This window comes from Ochotona princeps, chromosome 22 (genome assembly GCF_030435755.1).
Source record: "Ochotona princeps isolate mOchPri1 chromosome 22, mOchPri1.hap1, whole genome shotgun sequence".
Classification (NCBI taxonomy): Eukaryota; Metazoa; Chordata; class Mammalia; order Lagomorpha; family Ochotonidae; genus Ochotona; species Ochotona princeps.
The window spans coordinates 26,614,859-26,641,330 of NC_080853.1; the positions used below are offsets into that span (position 1 = coordinate 26,614,859).

Sequence of the window (26,472 nt, forward strand, 5' to 3'; positions counted from 1 at the left end):
ATTCCTCCACAATAAAGCTCTTTACAAGCATAATGATTTGTTTGCAAATTATTGTATCCAGTCAGATCCAACTTAACTTCAAAGCAACCTGATTTTTGTCTTTGTGCAACAGGTAGCCTACTCATTTTGCCCAAAGCTCATATGTGAACCACCCCTCTTCGCTCCTGCGCTGAATCATAGCAGGATGTGGATATTTAAAAGTAAAGACGTTGCTACCCAAGAACGTTTTATCAGCCCAGCCAATAAAGTTGTGTGAAATATCATTCCTAGCATAGTTTTGGAACTTACTGCTGGCCCACATCTAAAGCTCCCCAAAAACTGTGATTTGTACACACACATGCGTGGTAGTTAGTGCCAGGGAATTTTTGGATGAAGCAGAGCAGCCTGGTGACTTCCTTTGGGAATTAGTTTCATGTTGGAGGAGTGCCCAGCCCAGGGCCTCTGCCAGGAGATAATTTCCCTGCGAAGGAAACATTCGGCTTCCGCTGGCTCAGTCTCTTAAGAAGAGACAGGCCAGTGGCTTGGGCTTCCTCCGCCTTGCTCTGAGACTGCAAACAGGCAGCTAATTTGGCAGGGTGTGGAAACTTCACAGCTTCTTGAAAATGCTTGAAGCAAAATTAGATTTGTTCCAAGTTTATTTCAATCTTGAAAATAAAAGAATTTTTTACTGTCTCCATAGCCTCCTCTTCAGCACCAAGTGGTAGTGAACTCATTTAAATGGATGTATTTGCACAATTCCATTTTGAGGAGAAAAGATACCTAGGGTTTCAAACCCAATGTGACTCCTTCCCCCCAAAACAAGTATTGGCAGTCAAGATTAAACCTGTGTTTGGTGAGCCAGCTCAGGCATACGAGGAGGGTAGCAGCCTGAAATCGGGCTTGCTTGGCATCAAGGCTGCTGCAGCCCTCCCGATGCATGGGAGGTCCCTAATTCAGAAGATGGTCTGAAACCATCAGCAATCAGGGCAAAAAGACAGGTGCCTGAAAAGGAATGTTAGTCCCTTATTTTAATATCTTCTCTATGAAAAGTAGATAAATCATTAAAAAGCACCAGTTGCTACAGAGTTCATGTGTTTGTTGTATACCCTAGCCAAACCTGTGCCCACTGCCTATCAATCTGTGTCTTTGTGAAGGTGACTTGGTGTCCTTGAGAGGTTGACTTCAGAACCTCCTGACGCCCAAGGTGCGAATCCCTTATCTAAAATGACGTAGTGTTTGTATAGAACCTACTCACATCCTCCCATAGACTTAACACATCTCTGCATTAGTTGTAATACCCAATACCATGTAAATAATATTTCAATATTTGTTATGTTGTATTGTCTAAGGAGTAAAGGGAAGAAGTCTGTATGTATTCAGTACAGGCATGCACTATTTTCTGAAATATTTTCAGCCCATGACTAGTTAAGTCCATCAGTACAGAACCTGTGGATCTGGGCTACACTCATATATACTCATATATATTCATTGTATATGTGTTTGAGTGCCCCCCCCCACATCAACTCAAGTGGAAGTTAAATTTCCGTTAGATCAGAGGTGAGACCTGTAAGAGTTGGTCAGGTCATGAGGTTACCTCTTATCCTGAATCTGGGCTTCTGATAAAAGGCTGAGTTCACCTGCTTTTTCTTTATTGTGTGTCTTATTTGCTCTTCTGGATTGTCATGATGCCAGGAAGACCCTGTGGCAGGTGCTGGCACCCTGCTCTTGAAAACCCCCAAGTCTCAAAAAAAAAAAAAAAGAAAACCCCCAAGTCTCTAGAACTGTCTAAAATAAATCTCTGTTGTTTATAATATATTCTGTCTCAAGTATCATGTTATAGCAATGGAAAATAGAACGAGACAAAAAACTTTATATTTTACATCTTATACCTAGAGGTCTTCATGCTGAATTCAAAGAATTCTTTTTTGCACTTAATGTTCTTTTGCTTTCCTAAATCTTTTTTCTACCACTTCAATGTTTATGTGGTAAGTTGAATCTTCTATTGGGGGTATTTTGTTGTCTAGTTTTCAACTTTTGCAAGCTGCTGAAGTGAAAAGATTTGTAGCTTAATGTTCATGCTTTTCTTTGATTACTTCCTCAGGGGAGAAAGATAAGATAGAGGTACCAAACAGGAGAGTATGTCTTGTTTGAAAAATCTCCTGATGCACATTTACAGATTGTTGTCCCCGACTGCACCCTCCCCAGTGATCCTGGATAAGTTTCCATTCCCTGTCCAACTGAAACTTGAAAGGAATCCCCCTGAAGTATGGAGTCAAGTCAGTCCATATAAACACGCTCTAAAGGACGCAGTTCCCCCACTATTTTCCCAGGAACTTGAGCCTGTGGAATCCTGCCAGCCATAACTATCTCTAAAGACAGGCTCTGTGTGCCCTGGTTGTCACCAGAAATTCATCAGGCCCTGTACTCTTCCTGGGCTGGTCTCCATGTTGTTCTTGACTACAGAGTGGAGTAAGTGCTGACGCTTGTTGGTGTGTTTAGTTTGAGAACAGGAGTGGAGTCCAGGAATCCAAAGCTGGAAGGATCCCAATTCCAGGTGAAGAGTTCCAGGATGTATGTGAAGAGAGCCACAGGATCTAAGGTAGCAGTGAGGGTTTCTCATCAGCTGAAAAGAGTGACATCAGAAGAAATAGTTTCTTTGTCTTTCCTTGTCTTCCCCCTTCTCTTTTGCCTGATTATTTCCCCTTCCCTTCCCTCACTGAACTAGGTAGATAAATGCATCATACTAAGGAGAAAGTCAGAATACATCAATTGCTAAGATATGTCCTTCACTGTTTTTGAGCTTTGACATTGGTTATAGCAAGTTGGCAAGCACCCAGCAAAGAGGCACAGAATCCAGTATGTTTTTCCCCTGGTGCCAGGCCTAGTGGCAAATCTGGACTTAGAAGAACTCAGCTTTTCCCTCTCACATCATAGCAATGTGTCAAGGGCTTCAGGAGTAGACCCTGATTAGCAGCTGGGGATGTCCCCGACAGGATTTGCACCTTCAGATGAGACACCTGCACGTCCAGGGAGGAAACTCATATTTTCCTGAAAGCACAGTGGCCAGCGCCCACCCCCCACCTCCATCCCACTCTTTCCTCTTCTTTCTCACTGCTTTATACGTGGCATTATCCTTTCTTTTCTTGCTGACCTTGAGCATGAATGCTTGGTACATGTCGTGGGTACTATTTATGTCATTGATGATTTGGTAATTAACCTGTGTTTTAGCTGCTGGTTGTTTATTTTGTCTACCACTGCTGATTGATTGTGTTGAGTCTCACCATTTTTCCAAGGTTGAGTTTGCTGTGTGAAGCCGGTTTCTTCTAGTTTTTGGTCTCAGTTGTCTTGCTTCCTTAATGGACCATCTACTAACTTTACTGTTGCAATAGATCCTCTTAAATAGCTTTGTATGGAACACAGACTTGGGAAACTTGCAATGAAAGCAACAGAAAGAAGTGGGCTTCTTCAATTAACTGAGACTAGTGTTAATTACTGAGTTTGCCTTTGTTTTTTTTTTTTTTCCTTGATTCTTATCCTGCTGCAAGCTACATTTAACGTTGAACTGTTTTCTGTTTTCCAAATAGGCAGAACGATGAGCTGTTGAACTGAGAACAATCTGTATTTAGTTAGTTCAGCTTGCATTTTCTGAGTAATGGACTGTCTTGTTCTTCACTCATTCATAATTGCACAATCTAAAGTTAAATGTAAAGGTCAACTGAGCAAGTGAGACTTTTTCTAGTTAGAGCGATGAATGACTGATATGGACAAGGGTAGAAGACAGTTGATTTCCTCTTAGCCCTGTGTCACTGCATGATGTTCCTTTGAAGTAATGTATTGCATTAACTTGATTACATGCCACTACTCTCTAATGCTTTGTGAACTTGTTTGATTAGAGCATGTTGCTGACTTAGTCAAACGTTCACATGACACATATCCATGCCTGCTCCCAGGCCATTGCAATAAGCTCTTTCCTCATACTGGGACACTTGTCCTCATGTCCAACAGCTCTTTGCCTGGAAAAATTTACACCCTCTCCAAGTTCTTTTTAAAATCCCTTCCTCAGAAAGGACTGATCTTGTTATCCTTTCCTTGTCCAGTCACTCATGGAGTCAGCCAACTTTCCTTGTCAACACTTTCAGACATTGGTGATGGTGTCTGTTGTTCTGCATGTGTGCGCTTGGATACTGTAATTCAGTGGTTCATGGAAGTGTTTTGATTTTCACAATATGGTGTCCCTACTGTTCAGTGGGTGTTTGAGGAATGATTGTGTGTGTGTGTGTGCGTGTGTGTGTGTGAGAGAGAGAGAGACAGAACCAAGAGATTTTTCTATCTACTTCTTTTCTTAGAGACCATAATTGCAACCTTGAATTGTTGTTTCTCAGGTCACTGACATCAGCTATATAGTCACCACCTGTAGCCCTATAGCGGTTAATTGTCATTGTTGATAACAACAAAAGAAAATGAATTAAAGATTGACAGAATCAGAAAAGTGTACGTTGTTACAATCAAAGTAGATTATAAAAAATGCTTTTGAGCATAGCTTTTCTCCTGAAAATGCATGGTATGGAACATTTAGAAATGAATAGTCACAAGTGTTTCTAATCCTAACAAGACACAATTGATTTGCACTTGTAATACTAGCTTGTATTTTAAAGTACATATTATGCATCAGAGGGTGTGTCATATACGTGTTTTTAAAGACACAAAATTGAGGGGTTGGCCTTGGGGAGCAGCAGGCTAAGCTGCCACAAGACACTGATATCTCCTATCCAAGTGCCTGTTAAGTCCTGGCTGCCTCCCTTCCAATCCAGGTCTCTGCTAATGCTCCTGGGAGGCAGCAGGTGCTGTCCTGAGTACTAGGCCCCTGACACTTGTGTAGGAGACCAGGATGGAATTAGTGGCTGCCTCTGATCTGGCCCATACCTGGCTGCTGTGGCTGCTTGGGGAGAGAACTTGTGGATTGAGGATCTCTCTCTCTCCCTCCCTCCCTCCCTGCCCCCTCCCTCCCCTTCCTCTCCCCCACTCCCTTCCTCTCCTTCCTCCCTCCCTCACTCCTCTCTCTCTATCTTACACACACAGAGCCTTTCAAATATGTGAATGATAGACATGTGACTGTTTAGGAAGGACTGTACTATTGCAACAATATTGAGGAAATCAGTGAGGCAGGGGAGGGGGAACTAGGGAAGAGAGGAAGGAGAAACCCCAGAGCCTGTGGAACTGCATTGCAAAATAATAATGATCATCATCATCATCAAGCTCATATTAGATACAATTTTATATTCTGCTTTTTTCTTTTAATGTTGTGCTATGAGGTTTTTGGCAGGTCATTGAACATGTTTCTTCATTCTCTGTTTCTATCATCATGCATTTGGTTTATGCCTAATCATTAAGGACATTCAAACCATTTTTCCCCACATAAATAGCTGATAGTCTTGTGATCCATCCTTGTATATACCTGTGTCCACTTTGTGTTATCAGGTAAAGCCACACCCAGGATTCCTTACTCCATGGCAGTTCCTGCTTGACTTAAAGCATAAAGGAGGGAAATTAAAAGCAGAAATGTCAGAGAGAGAAAGAGAAGGAAAGAGAGGAATAGGTCATTGGGTTGAAGACTACAGAAAAACAGACCCAATAGTGGAGGACAGGCCAGCAGGAGAGCAGAGGGGACCTATAAAGGTCTTCAGTGTTAATATATGATCTCTTCAGAATCCCCATCCAGCTCAAGCTGCCTGGGATCTTACCATGGCTCAAAAGAATTTCCAGGGTTAACATATCTGGTCCTGTTTGTATTTTTTTCTAAGATTTATTTTATTTTATTTGGAAAGTGATATATACAGAGAGAAGGAGAGACAGAGGAAGATCTTCTGTCCTCTGATTTACTCCCCAATTGGCCATAGTGGTTGGAGCTGTGTCAGTCCGAAGCCAGGAGCCCGGAGCCTCTTCCAGGTCTCCCACACAGGTGCAGGGTCCCGAGGCTTTGTGTTGTCCTCAACTTTGCACTGTCCTCCCATAAACAGGGAGCCAAATGGGAAGCAGGGCTGCCAGGATTAGAACTGGCACCCGTATGGGATCCTGGCACATGTAAAATGACTTTAGCCACTAGGCTACTGTGCAAGGCCCCCTGGCTGTATTTATTAGAGCAAGTTATACCACAGTTATGAGAATTAGGTTAGGGAGACACTTACTGAACATGTTCATGGTATCAGATTTTATTGTTTTTTTTTTTAAAGTAATCATTGTTTCATTGTGTACTTTTCATTTTCAATACATAAAGCTTAAGATGGGCCGTTTGGAATGTTTTCAGTGAGTACCTTGTAGACCAAGGATTTGAAAGTTCATTGGAAAACTATTCCCAGAGGGTATTAGAAATTCCTAATAAACTGTGACTTTTACCTAAGAGGGGTTTGCTTTTACAACCTTCTGGATTAAATTGCAGTGTGAAAACCCTTTCCCTCCTCGCATCCAACCTCATGTTGTTACCTGTACCTTGAAGTGTAGTTGTGTGCAAGTCTGCCTAGTATAATAGAACCTTACAATAGTTTGAGTAACTGATAAGGGGCATGATTGTGTGCAAATTCCAGTCCACTGTGCGGAGCAGGCATTGTTGCCTCTGATGAAAATTTGCATGAGAGCTGCTGATGTGCATTGGGAAGACTCAAAGGCCTTCCCATGAAGTATCAGAGACTAGATGGTATTACTTCTTGGCCTTTTGGCTAAGATCATGTGTGGAGACTGGCAGAACAACTTTGGCTCATCAGTTTCCTTGTGTCTATCACCAGGGAGTATTTGCTTCTGCTTTCTGCCATGAATGTCTGCAGAGTCCGAGTTCTCAAGGTCAGGGAGAAGATGTGTTTAAAGCCAGCCAAACAGCAGTATCCCAAAGCCAAACTCTCTCTCTGGTCCTTTAGATCTGCCCTCCCCGCCCCCGGCCCCACCATGTAAGGTGATGGGGAGCTGGTTGAAAGTTCCTGAGGGCTGACAGGCTGGTGACAGAAGGTAGTGATTTTGGCCTATACACTTGTGTAATTCCCTGTGGTCAGAACCTAGACCCTTGTAAAAGACCAGATAGCACAACTGAAAGAAACAAATAGCCTTTTCGGCAGTGGACTGGGGTTCTTTCAGAAATGGCATGCTTAGTTGTAGGCCTAATGCATGATGTAAATGCAGGGTCTTTTCTAGCAATATCATTGAAAATTTCAGGACAACCACAGAACTGCAATTATGGGTGCCATCTGAGCTTAGAGACATACCCATGAGGTCAACCCTTTATTGAGTATAACCAAAAAGGTACTTAAGAACAATCTAGACCTCCCAGCAGAAAGCCTTTGCCTATCTGATTATAGACTTACTGAGATGATAGGATAGAATGTCCATGCAGGGGACTTTCCTAGCAGGAGTCCCTCAGCTTTTTTCTGTTGCCAGATGCGATCTCATGGAAGCATAGATTCTATTCTGGTTATGCGCTCCATCAACCTTCTTGTCCAAACCCTACTCCAACTGCCAATCCAAAGCTTGATTGGTCATGGTTGAATGGTATAAGAAATTCAAAGCTAATCATCATTAAAACAACAACTTTTAATTAGGGAATCTCAACGGAACTTGAGCTGTGGTTATGCATCAAGGTGAAGGAATTCATGATGGGGGAAGGGTTTGGGGTGAAGGGGGGGGAATCCCAGTACCTATGAAATTGTGTCATGTAATGCAATGTAATTAACGAATAAATGAATATTAAAAAAAAAGAAAAAATTAAAAAAAAAAAGAAAAAAAAAGAAGAGACTGAGGAAAAAAAACAACATGGGATACAAATATTCTTTTAGTTAATGTAAACTTTTATTTCTCCTTTCTTTTCTGGCTTTCTTCCTATTAGTCTTAAATCCTGTGCTAAGAAAGTTCTGTTCCCTCTCTTTTCTGTTATAGCAGAAATTGATAGCAATTTGATAACAGAAATTGAAAATGTAAAAATGCTAGTAGAGGCCCTTGGGCTCGTGCTGTGACTCATGGGTTAAGCATCCCATATTGGAGTACCAGTCTGAGTCCCTCTGCTCTGCTTTTTAATCCAGCTTCCTTTACCTGGGGAAACTGAGGGGGCTGACCCAGTACTTTGGGCCTCTTTATCCCTGTAGGAGACTTGGATGGAATTGCAGGCTCCTGGCTGCAGCCGGACCCAAACCTGGCTGTCGGGGCCAATTCAGAACTAAACCAGTGGGTGAAAGAACTTTTTGTCTGTTTATTTGTCTATTTTTCCCTACCTGTCACACTGTTTTTAAAACAAACAAATAAATCAATCAATCTCAGAAAAATGGTAGAGGCCTATTAAGTTTTTTAAATGGCAGTTTATTAATGCAGAAGAAAAGGGAATTTCTGGTAAAAATAGATTGTTTGCTGTGTTTCTTTGTTGGACCTAGTGCAGTCTATATACTTCCACCTGTCATGTTAAAATGCTAAAAACAGCTGCAAAAAGTACATCTTTTTGTTGTTTTCCTTTTAATTATAGCACTTAGAAAATTAGCATTTGTAAGCCACAATAATTCCAGGAAAGATGGTAAATTACACTTATTTTAGTGAAGCTGTATCCAAATATAATTATAGCTAATATTCTTTTCTTGATACTGCTGCACTCACATTTATATTTCATAATCTATTGAGGTTTTCCATCTCACGTAATTATCATTGATTATGGAAAGAGGTGCATTTTAAAGTATAATTAGTAGATATATAATAATTAACAGTGATTATACAGTATCAGCAATAGCTCATATACCCACTTATTTATAATATAGTCCCTAACTTTGGAATTATGACTCACCTTCATACTGTATGTGACTTTGTCTTAAGATTGAAAATCTTTGTGTTTTTGTTTTAAAATTGTTTGTCTTATATTTGAGGAAATGTGAATCATTATTTATCCAAGACTTACTGCTTTTGGTAGGAATCAAGCTTTCTCTCTGTTTAGAAACAGGCCACAGGGAACTGGCATAGCATGTAAAGTCACCACCTGTGATGCCAGCCTTCCTTTTGGGTGCCAGTTCAAGTTCCAGCTGCTCCACTTACAATCCAGCTCCCTGCTAATGCAAGGGAAGAACAGCGAAGGATGGCCCATGTGTTTGGGCCTATGGTATCCAAAAGGGAAACCCAGATGAAGCTCCTGGTTTTATCCTGGCTCAAACCTTGTCTTGCAGCCGTCTGTGGAGCAAATCAACAGATGGAAGATAGATAGATCAGTATCCATCTCTCTTTCTGTAACTCTGATTTTAAAAGAAATAAATACTTAAAAATAGAAGCAGGTTGGGCCCGGCGGCGTAGCCTAGCGGCTAAAGTGCTCACCTTGAACGTGCAGGGATCCCATATGGGTGCCGGTTCTAATCCCGGCAGCTCCACTTCCCATCCAGCTCCCTGCTTGTGGCCTGGGAAAGCAGTTGAGGACGGCCCAATGCACTGGGACCCTGCACCCGCGTGGGAGACCCGGAACAGGTTCCAGGTTCCCGGCTTCAGATCGATGCGCACCGGCCCGTTGCGGCTCACTTGGGGAGTGAATCATCGGACGGAAGATCTTCCTCTCTGTCTCTCCTCCTCTGTGTATATCTGGCTGTAATAAAATGAACAAATCTTTAAAAAAAAAAATAGAAGCAGGTCACAAACATGAAGTAGTACTTTCTCATGAGAGGCCAGAGCTGTGGCCTCAAGCATCTGAGGTTGGCAGCTGCCATAAACCCAAGTTCAAGTTCTCTTCCCTATTCCATCCCAATCAAGTATCCTGGAATGAAAACTCCTAATTAGAAGCCTGTGGTTTTCTCAGGCCCAACACTCTTAGCCCTTCCTCCAAACTGCTCCCAGACAGCTTTTCTCTGCCAGTAGGAAACTCTCTCATCCAGTCCACTTATGTCATCTGCTTTATCTACTCTTGTTACCATCTTCTTCCCTTCCAGATGTGTCTTCTCCTGAGCCTTACCATCTTCCTGAAATCAGCTGTCACTTTGGGAGATTCTGTGGTGGATGCTTCATGCTACAATACAGTTACTTGTGTAGTACCCACTGCTTTAGCCTAGAGATGTCTTCAATGTCTGTCTTTCTTTTGAAACCTTGTCTTGTCCCCAATTACTTCCCTGTCCAGTCAGGTCTTCATCCCAATACTTGAGGAATCCCCTTCCCAAATGTTTACATGGCCCTTCTATTCTTCCACATGCCAGATTCCCAGCTCCAAGACCTCTGAACTCTCGCTGCCTCAGCCTCTGGCCAGGTGTCGGAGCTCAGTGCTGTTTGGGAAAAACACATGAGCAGGGCTCAGTGCCTCCTCACGCTTCAGAGATACGTCGCTGCGCTCAGCCCTCTGTCCGTTTTCTTTGTCAGTTCTTTCCCCCTTGGCCTGTCCATGTTATTATGCCAAGTATTATGCCCCAGTCCTTATGCCATTGAGCACATTTCTGCTTTCCATTGTTTTTAGCTTGGATGCTATTTCTGACCTCACAGAGAGTAGGGAATGAGAACCTCAAGTCCCACATCTGCTTCCATGCATCCTTTCCTGATTGCTTGTTGTCCCCACATCAGGGCACCCCTGTTGCCTTTCTCAGAGTAGCTTCCCCTGCTTGTGCTATGGATCCTATGGGGCTGATAACTCACATCTGTCAATGGCATAGCGCTCCCCGTATGATCTCTCAGGTTGCCCTACCTAGTGTACATCAGGATGCCTTCTGAGTCTGTTTACAGATGAAGAAACCAAGGCATAGGAAGAGTCAAATAGGAGCCAGAATTTGATCTGGGCTGGTCTAGTTCTAACACTATTCTCTCTCTCTCTCTCTCTCTCTCTCTCTCTCTCTCTCTCTCTCTCTCTCTCTTTCTCTCTCTCTCTCTTTCTCTCTCTCTCTCTCTAAGTGTCTTAGATCTGTTCAACTAATCCTTGTAAAACTACCATTTCCTCTTCCCAATGGAAATTGCCAAGAAAATGTTCCTCTGATTTTATGTTCTGTTTCCACATACTTCCCCCTCACTCTTTAACATACTGCAGTCTGACCCCAAACCAGTAAGGGTCATTTCAAGGTTAGTAGGTGCCAAAACCCTCCCTCTTCCCCTATGCAACTTGGCCAGAAGCCTGGAACTAAACTTTGATTCTGGTTTTCTTGTCACTTTCAACACCAGACTTCATCAAGGTGACAAGTTCTGTCAGATCCTGAATATTAGAAGATTCCTTTCTCTGTCCCTATTGTCTGTGTTCTCTGTGCATCGTCCCTTATTTAAATGTTGTGGCAACTTCCTAATCTGTCTCTTGGCTTCCCAATACTAGTGGTGCTCCCCACCCTCATCCAGTCTTGAAACAGTGTCAGGTATCCATGATCTCCTTGAGCAACTCAGTTCCAAAATTCATTTCTGACTCATTCTTGAAGATCAAATTCAAAATTTCATACAGCTTCCAAAGCCCTCCATCATCTGGCATCTGTTGTCCTCTTGTGCTTTATGTCTCACTGCTTCTCCCACTAAGATCCAACTTGACTGAATTTTCTTTGAATCCATGTATCATGTGTGGGGAAGAATGGCCCAGGCAGCACTTGGAATAAGGCTGCAGACTTTGCTCACCCTGGGCGCTACTAAATTCTAGGACCAGCAGCTGCTCCTGGCAGTCTTGTATAGATCAGAAACCCTGTGGACAGAAGTCACATCTGTCTAACACATGGCCTGACTCTGTGCTAACAACAAAGTGCGGTGCTCAGTTAAAATTTTGCCATTATATGTTGTATATGTTAACACTCAGATTTTACGATCTCGAGATCATACAGGTTGTTAGCAACAACTGCTGTGGTTGACAACACGAGCTTTAAACCTGGGTCCAAGCTCTCCCTCTGCTGCTCACATACTCCAGGGCTTAGTTTCCAGCTTTGTAAAATGAGAGATGATAATTTCCAGCCTTCTAAAGTTTGGAGAACAAAGTGCAAGTAGTCTTTGCAGTGGGTCAAGCCAAGAACCTTAGGTGTTGTAAGCAGTCCTTCAGTGATGGGGTTTCATTTAAGTGCTCAATTCTCCATGTGACCGTGGCTTCTGGCTTACGATGAAGTACATGTAACTTTGTCATAGCAATGCTTCGAAGAAAGGTATTCCCATAAATTATCTGGCTTTAGAAGTGTCTTATCTCCTGATCCTATGGACTGTGAATATCTCTGGGATGATTAACCTACACTGAAATACAAAAATATTGACTAGGTTCCCCAAAGTTCTCGTTATTGTTACGTGAAAAGGAATGATTATGTATCACTTTTAATGAAGCCTTTTTTTTCTACTTAATGGTGCATAAGTTTGGTTCTGTGACCTGGCAAATGTTTTTTGTAAGTACAAAAATGTTTTTGTATGGCTCAAAAGGTCCATGGGAAAATGAAATGAACAGATAAGTTTATTTTGGTGCAAATCTTGAAACCTAGGCATATTTTTTTTTCTTCATAATACACATTTCCTGTGACCTTTTTGAAGAGCTCTCGGAAGTGACTGATTTCTCGTGGATGGCAATGCTTAAAATAAGCAGCAGATTATTTTCATTCGGAAGGAAGATAAATATAACCCTAGTCAGCAAGTTTCAAAGAAGCATTCATATTCTTTTAAATGTCACAATCTGAGTATTCCTTAGAAAACAAGTTAATAGAGGGCATTTTGAAACCAGGCTAGTGTGGGTTCAAGTCCTGACTCTACCACATATTACCACCCTAACCATGGATAGGTTCACACAGGTTACTTTTGAATCCTGCATCTGTAAAACTGTGGCACCATTTGCTGCACTCAAAGTTTGCTGGGAAGGCACAGGATGATACTTCTAACCCAGCCCAGCACCTGCTACGTATTAGATTCCCTATTCTGCTTACTAGGTACTTAGATATCACTTTGGAAAGTGATCTGGTTGAGATATTTGTCAGATCATTGTAAAAGTCACTCAGTAGCCAGTCTACATCTGCACATTATCCAAGGAAAACTATTTATAGTGGTTTGTTTTAGTACTAGCTTCCATCTTCTACAACAGGACATTATATAGTATTAGGCTCAAAATCTTTAATAGGAACCGAGAGCCTTTGCACTGGTGAAATCTAATGTTGGAGAAGAAATTAGCCTGTGTTACAAATATTTCAGTGTTTTGTTTCAAATTTTCCAACAACCTACCTCCCTGTGCTTTGCTATCACTCTGATGCATCTGTTCATGACCCCATAACGTTCAGTAACTCCTGTAGGACATGACTACTAATTACAGTTTGATCTAGATGCAAGGTACCTGCAGTACAAGCCTGAGACCATAAATATATCACTTTCTCTTGACAATCATTGTTGGTATGTTCACTACTGTGATAGGAAAAGTGCAAGACACAATAGAGCTAACTTTTTTTTTAATGTGGGCTTTATGAAATAATTACCACAGATTACTTATAAAGAGCTATTTCAATTTGTACATGGCCATTAGCTTTGAAGTACCTGATTGGTTTTCTCCTGATGTTTCCCTCCTGTTAAGTTCTTTTCCTAATTGATGTGTGTGCTTTTTTTCTCTTTCTACCTCCCTGGCAGTCTTTTACCTATAAAAGGACCCATCTGTCTAAGGTAGAAATTCTCCATTTTTTAATATATTCACCAGCGACTAAGTTGCATGAAGTAGATAGACATGGTTATCACTTAGAATCCTCATTTAAATGTTTTATCAATACAGTGAAGTTTTGTTTTTTCCTTGCGTTAACTTTGTTCTTTTCAGTCTGAATTAAAGTACCCAAATTTGTAGTGAATATCTAATCATAATGTCCTAGAACAAATAATATTACTTTAAACTCGCTAATCCATGGTATTAACAACAGAACATAAAAGACCAGTGCTCTTTGTAACATGTGACTGTCTGTATACAGAGTGAGAAAAACAAAAGCTGTTTCCCAAGAAGTGACTCATTTTCATCTGGTTTTATTAGACTTGAATTTGAAAGGCAACAGCGTGAAGAACTGGAGAAATTAGAAAGTAAAAGGTAAGGCACTGGACTTGAGTTCGAACATTGCTGTGGTCTCTGGGCTCCTTTTATCCACATCTATTTAAGTTCCTCCATCTTCTTGATCCCCATTGTAATTTGCACAGCTAATTCCTATGGCTATTATCTTGTATTACATTTTATTTCGTGTTTCTAGTTTTAAAAAATGTCTTTGAGAAAGGTGGCAGACAGAGTAACAAGGGCAGTTTTACTACATTGATGAAATCCAGTATATCAAATATTTGCTTAAAATTAGTTTGGAAGTATATCATCTCTTTATAATATCCCCTTAGTTTAAAAAAAGTAAAAAACAAAGCAACAACGAAACAAATGCATGAGTGAAAGGAGGGAGGGGTAATAAACCAGGGGAGAGGCAGGAGTTTGGCCCAGGAGTTAAGACCCCCTCCACCCCACAGTCAGGCCTGTGTTCTGCTTCTGGCCCCACCTCCCTGCTAAGCAGGCACTGAGCAGCTGCAGGGATGGCTCAGGTGACTGCATTCCTCCCAGGTGCGGGGAGACCTGGCAGGGTTCCTGGCCCCTAGCTTCAGCTCCCCAGTTGGAGCCATTGTGAACATTTGAGGAGTGAACCAGTGCATAACATGGAATTTCTAGAATCATGCATTTGAGAATTCTAATGGAGAGTCTGGTTATCATTTAGTCCATTAATAAACTAATATTTTGGACCATCTGGTGATCACCATTTGACCTAAAGCAGTGATTAAATGCTAAGCAGCATGTAGTTATTTGAGCCATAACAATGAATTGTCAATTATCTTGACTTTGATATTTGACCCCAGTGAGTTAAGGACAGTAGACGTGTTTTTTTTTTTTTTAATTTAATGTCATCACATAGCGAACTTCTGTTGAGCTCTAGTCATTGGGCTGAATAAAATTATCACATTTAAATTTAAATTGGCCATGGTTCTTTCTCTTTGAGCTCAGGGGGCTTTTTTAATTCTGCCATGCGTAACACATTATGATTATAGACTCTACAAAGAGATGATATCAGGCTGCTTCGGAAGACCAGGCTGGTGATGGGTGGGACAGTGAGAGGATAAAATATATATTAAACAGCGTGCTGCTAAAAGCTTAAAAGGACAGGCCTTCCTCCTCATTCACCCTAGTGATGGGTCTGGCTCTGTGTTGCCTAGACCTTTTCCAGAGTGTTCCAGTCAAGGAAACATTAGCGCCTCCTCTGGACATAATAGTCAAACAGTGATTGGTCCACCTTTGGCCTTGCAGGAAACTCATAGAAGAAATGGAAGAAAAGCAGAAATCAGACAAGGCCGAGCTGGAGCGAATGCAGCAGGAGGTGGAGACCCAGCGCAAGGAGACGGAGATCGTGCAGCGTCAGATTCGCAAGCAGGAGGAGAGCCTCAAGCGGCGCAGCTTCCACATTGAGAACAGGCTCAAGGATCTGCTCGCCGAGAAGGAGAAGTTCGAAGAGGAGAGGCTCCGGGAGCAGCAGGAGATGGAGCTGCAGAAGAAGAAGCAAGAAGAAGAGGGCCTTCTCCGCCTCAGGGCGGAGCTGCAGAGGCTGCAAGAACTCAACAACAGCGAGAAGCTTCAGCTGTTTCAAGAGCTGGACCAGCTCCAGAGGGCAAAAGATGAGCAGCGTGCCAAGCTGGAACTGGAAAAGAGGAGGCTGGAGGAGCAAGAGAGGGAGGAGACCTTGCTTGTGGCCCACCTCGAGGAACAGCTGCGAGAGAAGCAGGAGATGACCCAGCTGCTGCGGCTTGGCGAGGTGCAGCGGGCGGAGGAGGAGAAGAAGGACCTGGAGGAAATCCGGGAGGCCCTCTTGCGCGTGAGGGAGGCCGGGGCCGGAGGCGACGGCGAGGAGGAGCTGGAGAAGGCCCAGCTGCGCTTCTTGGATTTCAAGAGAAGGCAGCTGGTCAAGCTGGCGAATTTGGAGAAAGACCTAGCCCAGCGGCAAGACCTGCTTAGGAAAGAAGTTGAGGAGGACCAGGAAATCCTGGGGCATTTAAAAAGGGTACATGATGATGAAGAGTCAAGAGTGTGGGCAGAAAGTGACGAGAGGGCGGCAAAGGTCTCCCACGCAGCTCCAGATTTAGAGAAAATAAAGCCAGTGGAGAGCAGGTTGCAATATAAGGAACGCCAGCTGCAGTACCTCCTGCAGAACCATTTGCCAGCGCTGTTGGATGAAAAGCAGAGAGCGTTTGAAATCCTCGACAGAGGCGTGCTGGGCTTGGACACCATTCTTTATCAAGTCGAGAAAGAGATGGAGGAGAAAGAAGACCAGCTCGCCCGATACCAAGCCAGCACCAGCCAGCTGCAGAGGCTCCAAGCCACCTTTGAGTTCACGGCCAACGTGGCCCGGCAGGAGGAGAAAGTGAGAAGCAAGGAAAAGGAGATTCTGGCTTCCCAGGAGAAGCAGCAGAAAGAGGCGTTGGAACGGGCTCTGGCCAAGCTGGAGAGGAGGCACTCGGCCCTGCGGAGGCGCTCTGCACTGGGTGTGGAAATCCAAGAACAGAAGCAGAAGCTTGCCACCCTGCAGGACAGCACAGAGCAAGCCGGGCTCCACGCCGGCCTGCAGGCAACAGAGCAACAGGCCCTGGAGAAGGACCGTGAGAGGTGAGGCTGGCCGAGGGAAAGCCTGGTGTTCTGTGGATGCGAAGATCACTCACCTTGAGCATCTCTGGTCGGTTTCTCTGTGCCTTTTTTTAAGTGATTCTCCTAGCCTTTGTAAGCCCTAGCAGATAGGCGAATGTGTGCTTTTACCAAACTGGAGAAGGACCCCTAGATACTCTTTTACTTCTCCTTGTTGTGAAATCATTGGTTCAGAGTCAGGAAAAACAAACAAACAAAAAGAAGCTGTGGTTCCTCACCCCACCCAGGATGTGTGTGCTTTAGTGTTTTTCTAAGTGGAAAAGGATGAAAAAGTTTCAGGCTAGATTCCTACCTTCTGCTTCTTCTCTCCTCTTCCTCCCTTTTTCTTCCTCCTTCCCTCTGTCCCTCCTTCTCCCTCCCACTTCCCCTCCCTTTGCTCTTTCTCTTTGTCCCCTTCCTTCTGCCGGTTTCCCTGCCCCCCGCCGCCCTCTTTCCCTGCCTGTCCCTTTCTGCCTCCTCCCTCCTCCTTTCTGGCCGTTTGTCTCCCTCACACCATCCAGCAGGTGGTACAGTAAAATAATAGTTCCACCCCAAGAATTCATCACTTGCACACAAAATGCAGGTTCCCACAACCTTATGGGAGCCACAGTCAATACTTGCATCCCTATTGATTCACAATATTTGACAGGAGGCCTCAGGACTCTGTATTAACAAGACAGCCCAGCAACTAACAAAGCTTTCCACATGCTTCTGATCACAGTGGGATCTTGAGCTTGGTCAGTGATTGACTGACATGGCTTTGATGTTGTATAAATTAAAGCAGGAATCTTGGCCTTCTTTTCATAGCAAGCAGATAATATTTATCCCTGTCTGTTTACTTCCTGTCACCATGCTCACTAGGTAGTGGGTTCTCACTATGGATCAATAATGGCATTTTGAGAACTTTCTAGTTGCACTGCAGATGATGCCAAGATTCCCAGAAAGGCTGACAAAACCCAGTGTGCCAAGGAAATGTGCCTTTGTGATCTCACCCTACATAGCTGCCCTTCAGCAGGACCTTCCAGTGTTGGGTCTTTGTCTTCTCTTGTTTCAGGGAGTGGAGATCAGGGATCCATGGACTTTCTTTTTGTTCCAGAGCCTTTGGTCAGTTGAGTCCCCAATGCAAATCTAGGTTGAAGGCTTTGGCACCAGCCACTCTCACACATACTGCCTCCTGAGGGGCTTCACTGGAGTCCAGGGCCTGCTAAGACCTCAGCAGGACACGGCAACTGCAATGCCGAGGCAATGGCTGCTACTCAGAGAGGTTAACTTTAGCCTGAAAATTCCAGGAGAGCCTCCTTCCAAGTGATCTGCTTATACTGTGGGTTGTATTTGCAATCCCACTCTGGTAATTTCCTTTGGGCTAAAAAAATAGCAAAAAGTAAAGATATAACTAAATAAAATAAAAACAACCCAGAATTGTAACGCTCCTATTTCAGAGAAACAGGTTGGAGGCTTACGAAAATGATTGCAAGTATGTTAAGGAAATGAAATTTCTGGACAGTGTTCTGGCCCCAGGAAATTTAACGTGATGGAGGCCGTGCTTTGAATCTGTGTCCTGCAGCATGCAGTAAGAATACAGCCTGAGCCTTCAGCTTGGAGTCCCTGGCTTTTGTCAACCAGCCATTTACTGTTATTTCTGCATAACAGCACATGCAAGCTAGAGATTTCCAGGGGAATGATCTCTCAGTGTCAGCATTCCTCCAGGAACAATGCAAATGAGGCTGTTTTGATGAAATCAGCTTTGCAGGGACCTGCTTCAGACCAATTAATTCTCAACTCTGATGTGACTGTGCTGCTCCTGCCTCTGTCTGTGTTTGTTTCTCTTGTGTTTTTTTTTTTTTTTTCTCAAGGCCTTATGGCTAAGCTAGGACCCACCATGAAGTCTGACTTGGTGCCTTTTGGAATTCCACAGATGTGATAACGGAATTCTTGTGGGACCAATCAGACAGTGGAACACCAAACCTGGCATTACCATTGGCTGCTCTATGCTTTGTGGATAAGTTTTAGTCCATTTTATTTTTTCTGTCTTATTTTTCATCACCTATTCATTCTAGCTGCTGCAGGGACGTCTATCAGATAGCACTCCTGTCTGTACAGCAGGAAAAGCAGGGTTAAATTAGTACTATTCCTTTCTCTTCAGAGTCCTTGACTAATGACAATAATTATGATGAAACATGGGGAATCCCTTTGTATAACTAACCCTCTGTTTTGAACATCATGTGAGCATTGTCAGATGGGAATGAAGCCTACCATGGTGGCTGGCTAGCCTTGAGGACCAGTGGCACATGGTAAGGGAGTGCTAGAAGCAGAATCAAGGCCTACTTGCCCACTCAGCTCTTTGCTACTATGCCTTGTTTATTGATACCATGTCTGACCAGTTTGCTACATGGGATCTCTCCATGCAGGTAGGCCCCTTCTTTACATGGGATACCTTTCTTGGAATGCCCTGTGTGTCCCTGTCATGCATAGAAATCTCATCCAGCCTGCAATCCCCTCTCCCCTTGGACCCTTTTCTATGAAGTCTCCTTTACTGTCCTAGCACTGAACGTCCTCTCTGAGCAACCCTAGCAGGCTCTGCTTAGCTCAAGGCATTGCTAATTACCTGCTCACATCCTACTCATTTTCTTGGGATTGCCAAGACCCTGTTAATATAGTTGTCCATGAATCACTGTTTCAGGCACATTCCCATCTCTGAAAAATACCATATGCTGTGCAGGTTGATGCTGAGGCCATGCAGTAGTCACAGAAACCCAAGTGAAGCTGGCACTACCTCCTATGGAATCCAATCACAAGGATACATCCCTTGTGACCCTGTGATCCCATCCCCGTGAGTTAAGAACTGGGCTTTTCTGCTCAGGATAGCATCGCATTGCCATTGGTGACATCAGAAAGCTAATGGCATCATTCTATGAAGCTAGAATCGAAACACATTAGGTGCCTGTTCCACATGTGATCCATGAAGAAATTGAGACATAGGCTTAAATAACTTGCCCAAGTTAATACAGGAAGTGGGATACAGCCTCTAGCTAGGTCTCCTCTTTTCTGAGGGCAAATTTACTGGCAAGCATGGTTCTCACTTACCCACAGGGGCTGCACATTCAAGCATGCCTGGGTCAGCAGCAAAATGACCTCACATATATGTGACCGCTTATTTTACATGTCATTTTCCAACGGGGATAAACTTCTGGTTCCAGAATCCGTGGCTTACTCCAATTTCTCATGGAACTCATCTTACTTTCCTAAATTTGTCTATTGCTTCCCTTTTCATTAGCTTAGCCAAAACGGATTCTTATTTCTTTGTAAAGCTCTTTGCACAGAAGGTTCTTGTTTTCTAGAACAAAGTCTCGCACAGTGAAAAACCTCAGGAAAGATTACTAATGCATGAATCCATGTGGTTCCTATATCTGTAGAATAGAGCATGAAATCCAAAAGCTGAAGGAAAAGATCTGTGAGGTCGATGGTGCCCAAAGAGATCATCCTGGGGTGCTGGAGAGGAAGGCTGCTGCTGCCGACTCGCCATCCAGTGCTGAAAAACCACACCTGATGCCCCTGATGGATGCCAGGTACTCAGTGTTTAGCATGTCATGCTTTCATCTAATGTGACGTGAATGACTTACTGTAGCCATATTAGCCAGCCTGCAGAGGGAGGGATCCACTGAAGGTAGCAGGTGCTGCTTATGCCCGAGATGTACTCTGTCTTTGTCAGCTGATGTCTGGTCAGTATTGGACAGAAGGGTCATTGGAAGGAAACCAAGGACCTGAGAGCTCCTTGGCCAAATCCAGTGATTCTTGCTACGAGCAGTTCCTATGAGGAGCTGGAATCAAACAATCAGGGAACCAGTTCCTCCAGGACTGTAAGGTCAGGTTGAAAAGAACAAAGACAAGGAAGGAAGGCCTTTGTGCTGACAGTTCATCTGTGGAAGTCACCACTGAATCTGGTATGTTCAGAATGACCACGAGTAGGGCAACATAATTAACATGATTTTCAACTAAGGTGGCGTTGCTGATTACACTGTGGCTTGCAGTTCTCAGGTAAATCAGTGTACTCTTTTACCTGGGAAGAGAAAAAAAAAAAAGATTTTTCCTCCATTCCATCCATGTCATAAGGACATTCCAAATTGCGCAGGTCCTGATTCCTAGGTGTGACAATGTACTTGAGTTCCAGAGTGCATGAGCCTCTATAATCCTTTTGAAAGCTAGGTCCACATCTCCTTTGGGACCAATTTAAGGTATAAGTGATGTCAGGAGAAACCATCAGTAAATGGCCTTGGTTTATGATCAACTGCTCTTGATTTTGTTTTCAATACTGAAGAGTAAATATTGTACTTTATTTGGACTATTGTACCTAAAATAGTAATCTTTTGCCTACCATTTGAGAAAATTAGAGCATTGTCTTTAGTCAGCAGTATCAGAATGTTTATTACATTTAATATGCATGTGCTTAGAAAGATGAAGCCAGACTTACTGATTGAGTGAGTATGCTGAGGTGTATGCGTGGGAAGCATCTCATTTAAAATCATCAGTGTCTGTCAAATTGAGGCAGAGGAGCCAGGACAGAATAAAAACTTCTATTTTAGTGCTTTGAGCCACTAGAGAGATTTTTCACAAAACTACAATGATCTAGTCTGTTTTCTTTGGTGGACTCACCCAAAGACGCAGCAGATATTGGGCTGAAAGTCCTCAGGACTGATTAAGGCTGACTCTTTCACGCCACTCACTTTACCTGCATTCTGTGGAGCACTAGAGAGCTTAACTGACAAGAGCTTCAAAACTCAACGGCTTCTGACTTCTACCCTGTGACTGCCTTGTCCATAGACACTTTGAAACACTGATACCCTCAAAGGTACAGTCTTTGAGTTAGTGAGACCAGTAGCAGTGCAAGAAGAAAAGGACATTGTCTGATTTGCATAATTAAAGATTCATGGAGAGTAACTTGAAAATGGAAATAAAAGGTTGTTGGTAAAAACAAAGTATTAAATGCATATATACAGGGTGTCTTTGAAAATAAAAAAATGTGTTTTGAAAAAAGTACTCATGAATTTTGAGATGTTTGCACCAAAATAAACTTATCTTCTAGTTGCATTTTTTTCCAGATCTTTTGAAGTATCCTCACACAGCCACCCTTTATTATAATTTCATAAATGACCTTGCCATTAAAGAAAATCAACTGTCATTGATGTCATCCTTTTGTGTAAAAAAAACTTAAGACTTAGGGAGCAAAATGTCCTGCAGCTTGAGAACTGCAGAAGCTCCAGAAGTCAGGATGATGTGCTTTTCTGTAGCGGGAGTTTCACTAGGGAAGCCCCAAAAAGGTTTGGATAATAAAGATCTCAGTTTGTTGTACTGGATGTACAGCATGAGGAAGCTCCCCATGATGAGGATCTTTTATCAAAATGCATACCCTGTGTGGTCTGCAATATTCACATTCATCCCGTCTGCACTGTTCTCAGGATCAATGCTTACATCGAAGAAGAAGTTCAAAGGCGTCTTCAGGATCTTCATCGTGGGCTGAGTGAGGACAGCGCCACCCCTGTGGATGTGAGGAAGGTAAGCGGAAGTAGCCAAGCCGTACAGCCATCCCCCTTCATGGATGGCCTGAAAGAGAAGTTCTCAGTGGTGGTGGCAGTGGTGAGATCCTTCGTGACTGTTTCTCACTGACAGAATTTAGAGGTGGAATGTTCTAAAAAAATCTTCAATATTGCCTAAGTATTATGATTTTGCTCGGGTGGAGCTCAACAGTTTAGCAACTGTATTTATTTAAGAGTAACTTTCCATTAAATTTTATAATTCTTTGACAAGTCTTCAGTGAATATTATGTTCACCAAAAATGCTACATTTTCTTAGTTTGATTTATGGAAATTGTACATATGACATTCTTCTGTGTTCTCCCCAAATGCAGTCATTTTCCATAGGCACTTTCAAAAGTTATCCAGCATGGAAATGTAGTTCTGCTTTTCAGAAGGTAGATACATATTTGTGATAAGTGTGAATGTTATCAAAGTAAGACAGTTCATCTCTATCCTGAAAACTAAGAAATATCCTAAGGAAATTTGCTTCTACTATCAGAACTGTAAGATGAAGTGGCTCAGTTCTCTTACAGGCAAATGGGTCGATACAGTCATGCTTACCTTGGGAATATAAATTCTATAGAAGGGCTGTCATTTTTAAATAAGTATGTTTCTTTAGAATTTTATTCTCATAAATACTTCAAATCATCCCCTTCTTCCCCCAAGGAACAGCCTATAATTTAATATAGAGTGCTTTTTATTTTCTTTTCAGGATAATGAGAAACTTCACAATGGCACCATTCAACGTAAGCTAAAATATGAGGTAGGTAATGATATTTCAGATTGATAGGGTCGCCTTAAATTATGGCATGCTTGTGTGATTAAATTTTCTTAATGTTTAGTTGCATAATTAGAATTTTGAAGTCCCAGTGAGATTAATGGCTAATAGGGAAGGCAAGCTATTATATGGACTTGAAATTAAACGGAATCCTGCAGGTTGAAATTGCTTTGGCTCTATTTGAATGGCATGTAGCTGTGGTGGAGCTTTGCCCAGTTTTTCATCCGTAACAGTATCCTTTCCCTTGGTCTGCATTTAAAAGGCAGAATTATATAATCAGAATCAGATATGGAGTTTTGAAATGCAACTCGATGTTTGAAAAACCCTGGTCATTTCACAGACTGTGAGTTGGCGGTAGTACAAAGGAAATGCTTGGGATTGATTAGCTTATTGCTCTAGTGCATTGTCAAACCAAGGTTTATTTGGGTATACAATTTGTAGCCTTTTACTTGTGTTTTCCTCTACTGGAGAGGCATATAGTCTTTCCCGTACTGTTACATATTTAATAAATAAAAAGTGAAAAAAAAAGAAATTGCGTTGGCCACATGTTACTGAACAGAGAGCGAAAGGATGAATGTCCCACAAGTGGGCTCAACTGACCACCTCGGCCACTCCTTCATGCCACTCCTCTGCCAGCAGTGGCATCTTCCTCCCCTGGATGCCCATCTCCTTATCAGGTAACCAGATGCAAAGCAAGATGCTGCTTCTCATTTCCCTGGGTCTGCAGTGCCTGACACGCAACAGGCGTGCAGAAAGCCTACCATGGAGATAGTCTGTAGACAACAGCGATGGTAATCTAACCACAAGCAGACATAATTAAGGATTCCCACAGAAAGAATCAAAAGGAGAATGTGACATAACCTGTTTCAGATTGTGATTTTTGGGGGGCAATACTTTATAATTTATTAAGTATGCCCTGATTTTTTTTAACCTTTTTGATGTATGACTGTGGAATTTTTCTTTTGCAACTGAGTTTGAACTTTTTAAACACCAAATCCAAGGTCATAAGGGTCTACTTTAGAGAAAATGAAATCGTAGACCAAGAAACGGATACTGTGGATCAATCCTATACTGCATATCAAAAATACTCAACAATTCATAAGCTGTAGAATCTGGAAATAACTGTTAGACATATTTGAATCAGATCTGTTCTTGAATCATGTGTCAATCAACGAGAATGGCTTAGGCTTTCAATTTGACTTCCGAATCAATGCACCCAATGAAACTAATGACTGCCAGCACCATCCTGTGCATAAAGAATGGCAGAAAGTGACGTCACATCCCATTTTCAACTCTTTTTTGACATCTTGAACAGAACAAGCAGTCTTGGCTGGCACGGTGTCTTGCCCCACCTCTGTCCACAGAAGCCATCGGTGCCCCCTGCATCCTCAGAGATGCAAGGAAGGAGGTGGACCCGAGCAACTACTGCAGTCGTCCCATGATGCAGAGCACCTCAGATTCTGAAACTTCCTCCTCAGCATCACGAGAGAGAGCTTGGCAGCCCAGAGATCAGCCCCTGGTCCCTGAGGTGCTACGGGACAGGGCACGCCAATATCTCCCTCCTGGACATGCTGGCCTTTTTGAACCCAAGCATTTGCATCCATCTGTACTCTCTGTTCTCAGCAAAGGCAACACCAGTGATGCTGAAGCTGTTCAGGGAAAGGCAGAACATTTCAGCAAGCTGGTGTCTCATCAAGAAGGACCCAGCCTGGGTGTTGAGTCCGGCTGGACTTGGCTGCACCATGCATCCCAGGAAGTGTCTCTAAATGGTGGGAACCTGCAGGCCAAGCAGAGCAAACTGCTCTGCTTTATTCTCTCAGAGAACATCTCTCAGGAGGAGGTGGCAACTGCCAGTCCTCCTGGGAGCACAGCAGCCCCCAGCTGTCATGAGCAGCAGGATGAGAAAGAGTTGGCTGCTGCAAACATTAGCTCTTCTGAGTCACTGACAAATATTGGGACAGAAGGGAAGTATGGACTGGGGTATTTTTACCACAAGTTCTCAGACCTTTATAAAGGTACCAGCCATCAGCTGTTACAGGCTGGCACAAAGGTGATGCACCAAGCCAGGCATGTGGGCAACTTATGGGACTCAAGTGGGCTCACTTCCCACGTGAGGACTTTAATCAGAAACCTGCCAATTATGAAGCACTTACCCATGGACGTGCCCTCGAAGCTATATGCGGTGGCAGCATTAGGAGCTGATGCTTTCCCCAAAGCTCAGGTTGTCAATAATGGTGAAGAGGCAGGGAGCCCAAGGCAGGCAGAGAGCAGTGTGTCCCACTTAGCCTTTGTAGCTTCAGAATTGCCTGGTGAATCACCCAGCTCAGTTTTCTGCCTTGGACATGACAGTGCTAGGAAGTGTTGTGCATATAAGCAGACCCTTGTGCAATTCCCAGACCCAATGATGCACCTTCAAGAGCGCCCTGTAACAGACTTAGTTGAACACATGTCTCATTGCCTCCCGGAACCTCTGGGAGGTGTGAGTGAAGTCAGAGGCATTTACTGGCTTGCTGTTGCTAACTGCACGAAACCCGATCCCCAGCCAGCGTGCCTGCTCCTGCTTTCCTCAGCCTTGATTGCTTTGGTTCTGGTGGATAATCACCCAGGCACCATGACCGTTTTTCACACTCTTCCTTTCTCTGGATTACGGGAGATTCAAGTTGGCTTTGGTGGACAGAGTGTCCGGTGCCTAGGCTCTACTACAGATCTCTTGCTCACAGTGTTGAGTTACAGCAAACACCTCTCTCAGCAGCTGTGCCGTGACCTCCTGAGCGTCCTGACCCCAGAGTCTGAAGCAGTGGCTTGTGCCAGCCATCCTTTGCTCCAGCAAGATCTGGTTCAGCTCTCCCTCGATTGGAAAGCAGAAATCCCTGATTTAGTTTTGGCAAATGGCATTCAGTTTTCTTCCAAGTTCCAGACAACCATGGTGGATATGATTTACTTTCTTCACGGAAACATGGACACCAGCATCCCCTCCCTGGCAGAGGTGCAGTTGCTGCTGTACACCACGGTCAGGGCGGAAGGGCAGCCTGGCCATGGCTGCAGCTCGCTGCTGCTGCTCAACACCCACATTGCACTCATGAACGAAGATTGCGTTTTCTACCCACCCTCCCGGTCCCTCAACATGTCTCCTCCACGCTCACAGTTTGATGTAATCAAATGCCGTGCTTTAAGTGAGTTCAGATGTGTTGTTGTTCCAGAGAAGAAGAATGTCTTGAGAGTAGAACTGATCTTCTCACAAAAACTTGGACTTACCTCGGGTACCAGGGAGAGTCGAGAGGCTATGCACATCCATTTGCATCCTTGGGGTCATCAGAATGAGGCACCTGATGTCTGGACAATAACATTCAATTCTGAAGATGAGGCTGTTTGGCTCATCTCATACCTGACCAGATCCTAGGGAGAAGACCAGGTGTTGGAGATGCACTACGTATATTTTTAAAAATCTTTAATGAAAATAAATATTATGAAAATAGGAACGGGAATCTGAATATATCAATGTGATTAATTCAACTGAAACTGGAAAATTGCAGACTTCTAAAATTGGAAATGCAGATATTTAAAATGTC

At 43.3% G+C, this 26,472-nt stretch overlaps 1 protein-coding gene across 4 annotated transcripts in view; it reads left to right on the forward strand.

Annotated features, from left to right (window-relative positions):
* KIF16B (kinesin family member 16B) overlaps positions 1–26,472 on the forward strand; it is a 245,044-nt gene that overhangs the window by 135,867 nt on the left and 82,705 nt on the right. Inside the window, exons 18-24 of one of the 4 annotated variants that reach the window (XM_058679735.1) lie at positions 13,507–13,539; positions 13,895–13,948; positions 15,191–16,540; positions 19,969–20,121; positions 22,009–22,105; positions 22,838–22,888; positions 24,219–26,348. In XM_058679735.1, coding sequence (XP_058535718.1) covers positions 13,507–13,539; positions 13,895–13,948; positions 15,191–16,540; positions 19,969–20,121; positions 22,009–22,105; positions 22,838–22,888; positions 24,219–26,303 — 3,823 coding nt within the window. In that variant the 3' untranslated portion in view covers positions 26,304–26,348. Of the gene's footprint in view, positions 1–13,506; positions 13,540–13,894; positions 13,949–15,190; positions 16,541–19,968; positions 20,122–22,008; positions 22,106–22,837; positions 22,889–24,218; positions 26,349–26,472 lie in introns of those variants that run through there. The other 3 variants (XM_058679736.1, XM_058679737.1, XM_058679738.1) reach the window with 3 other exon arrangements.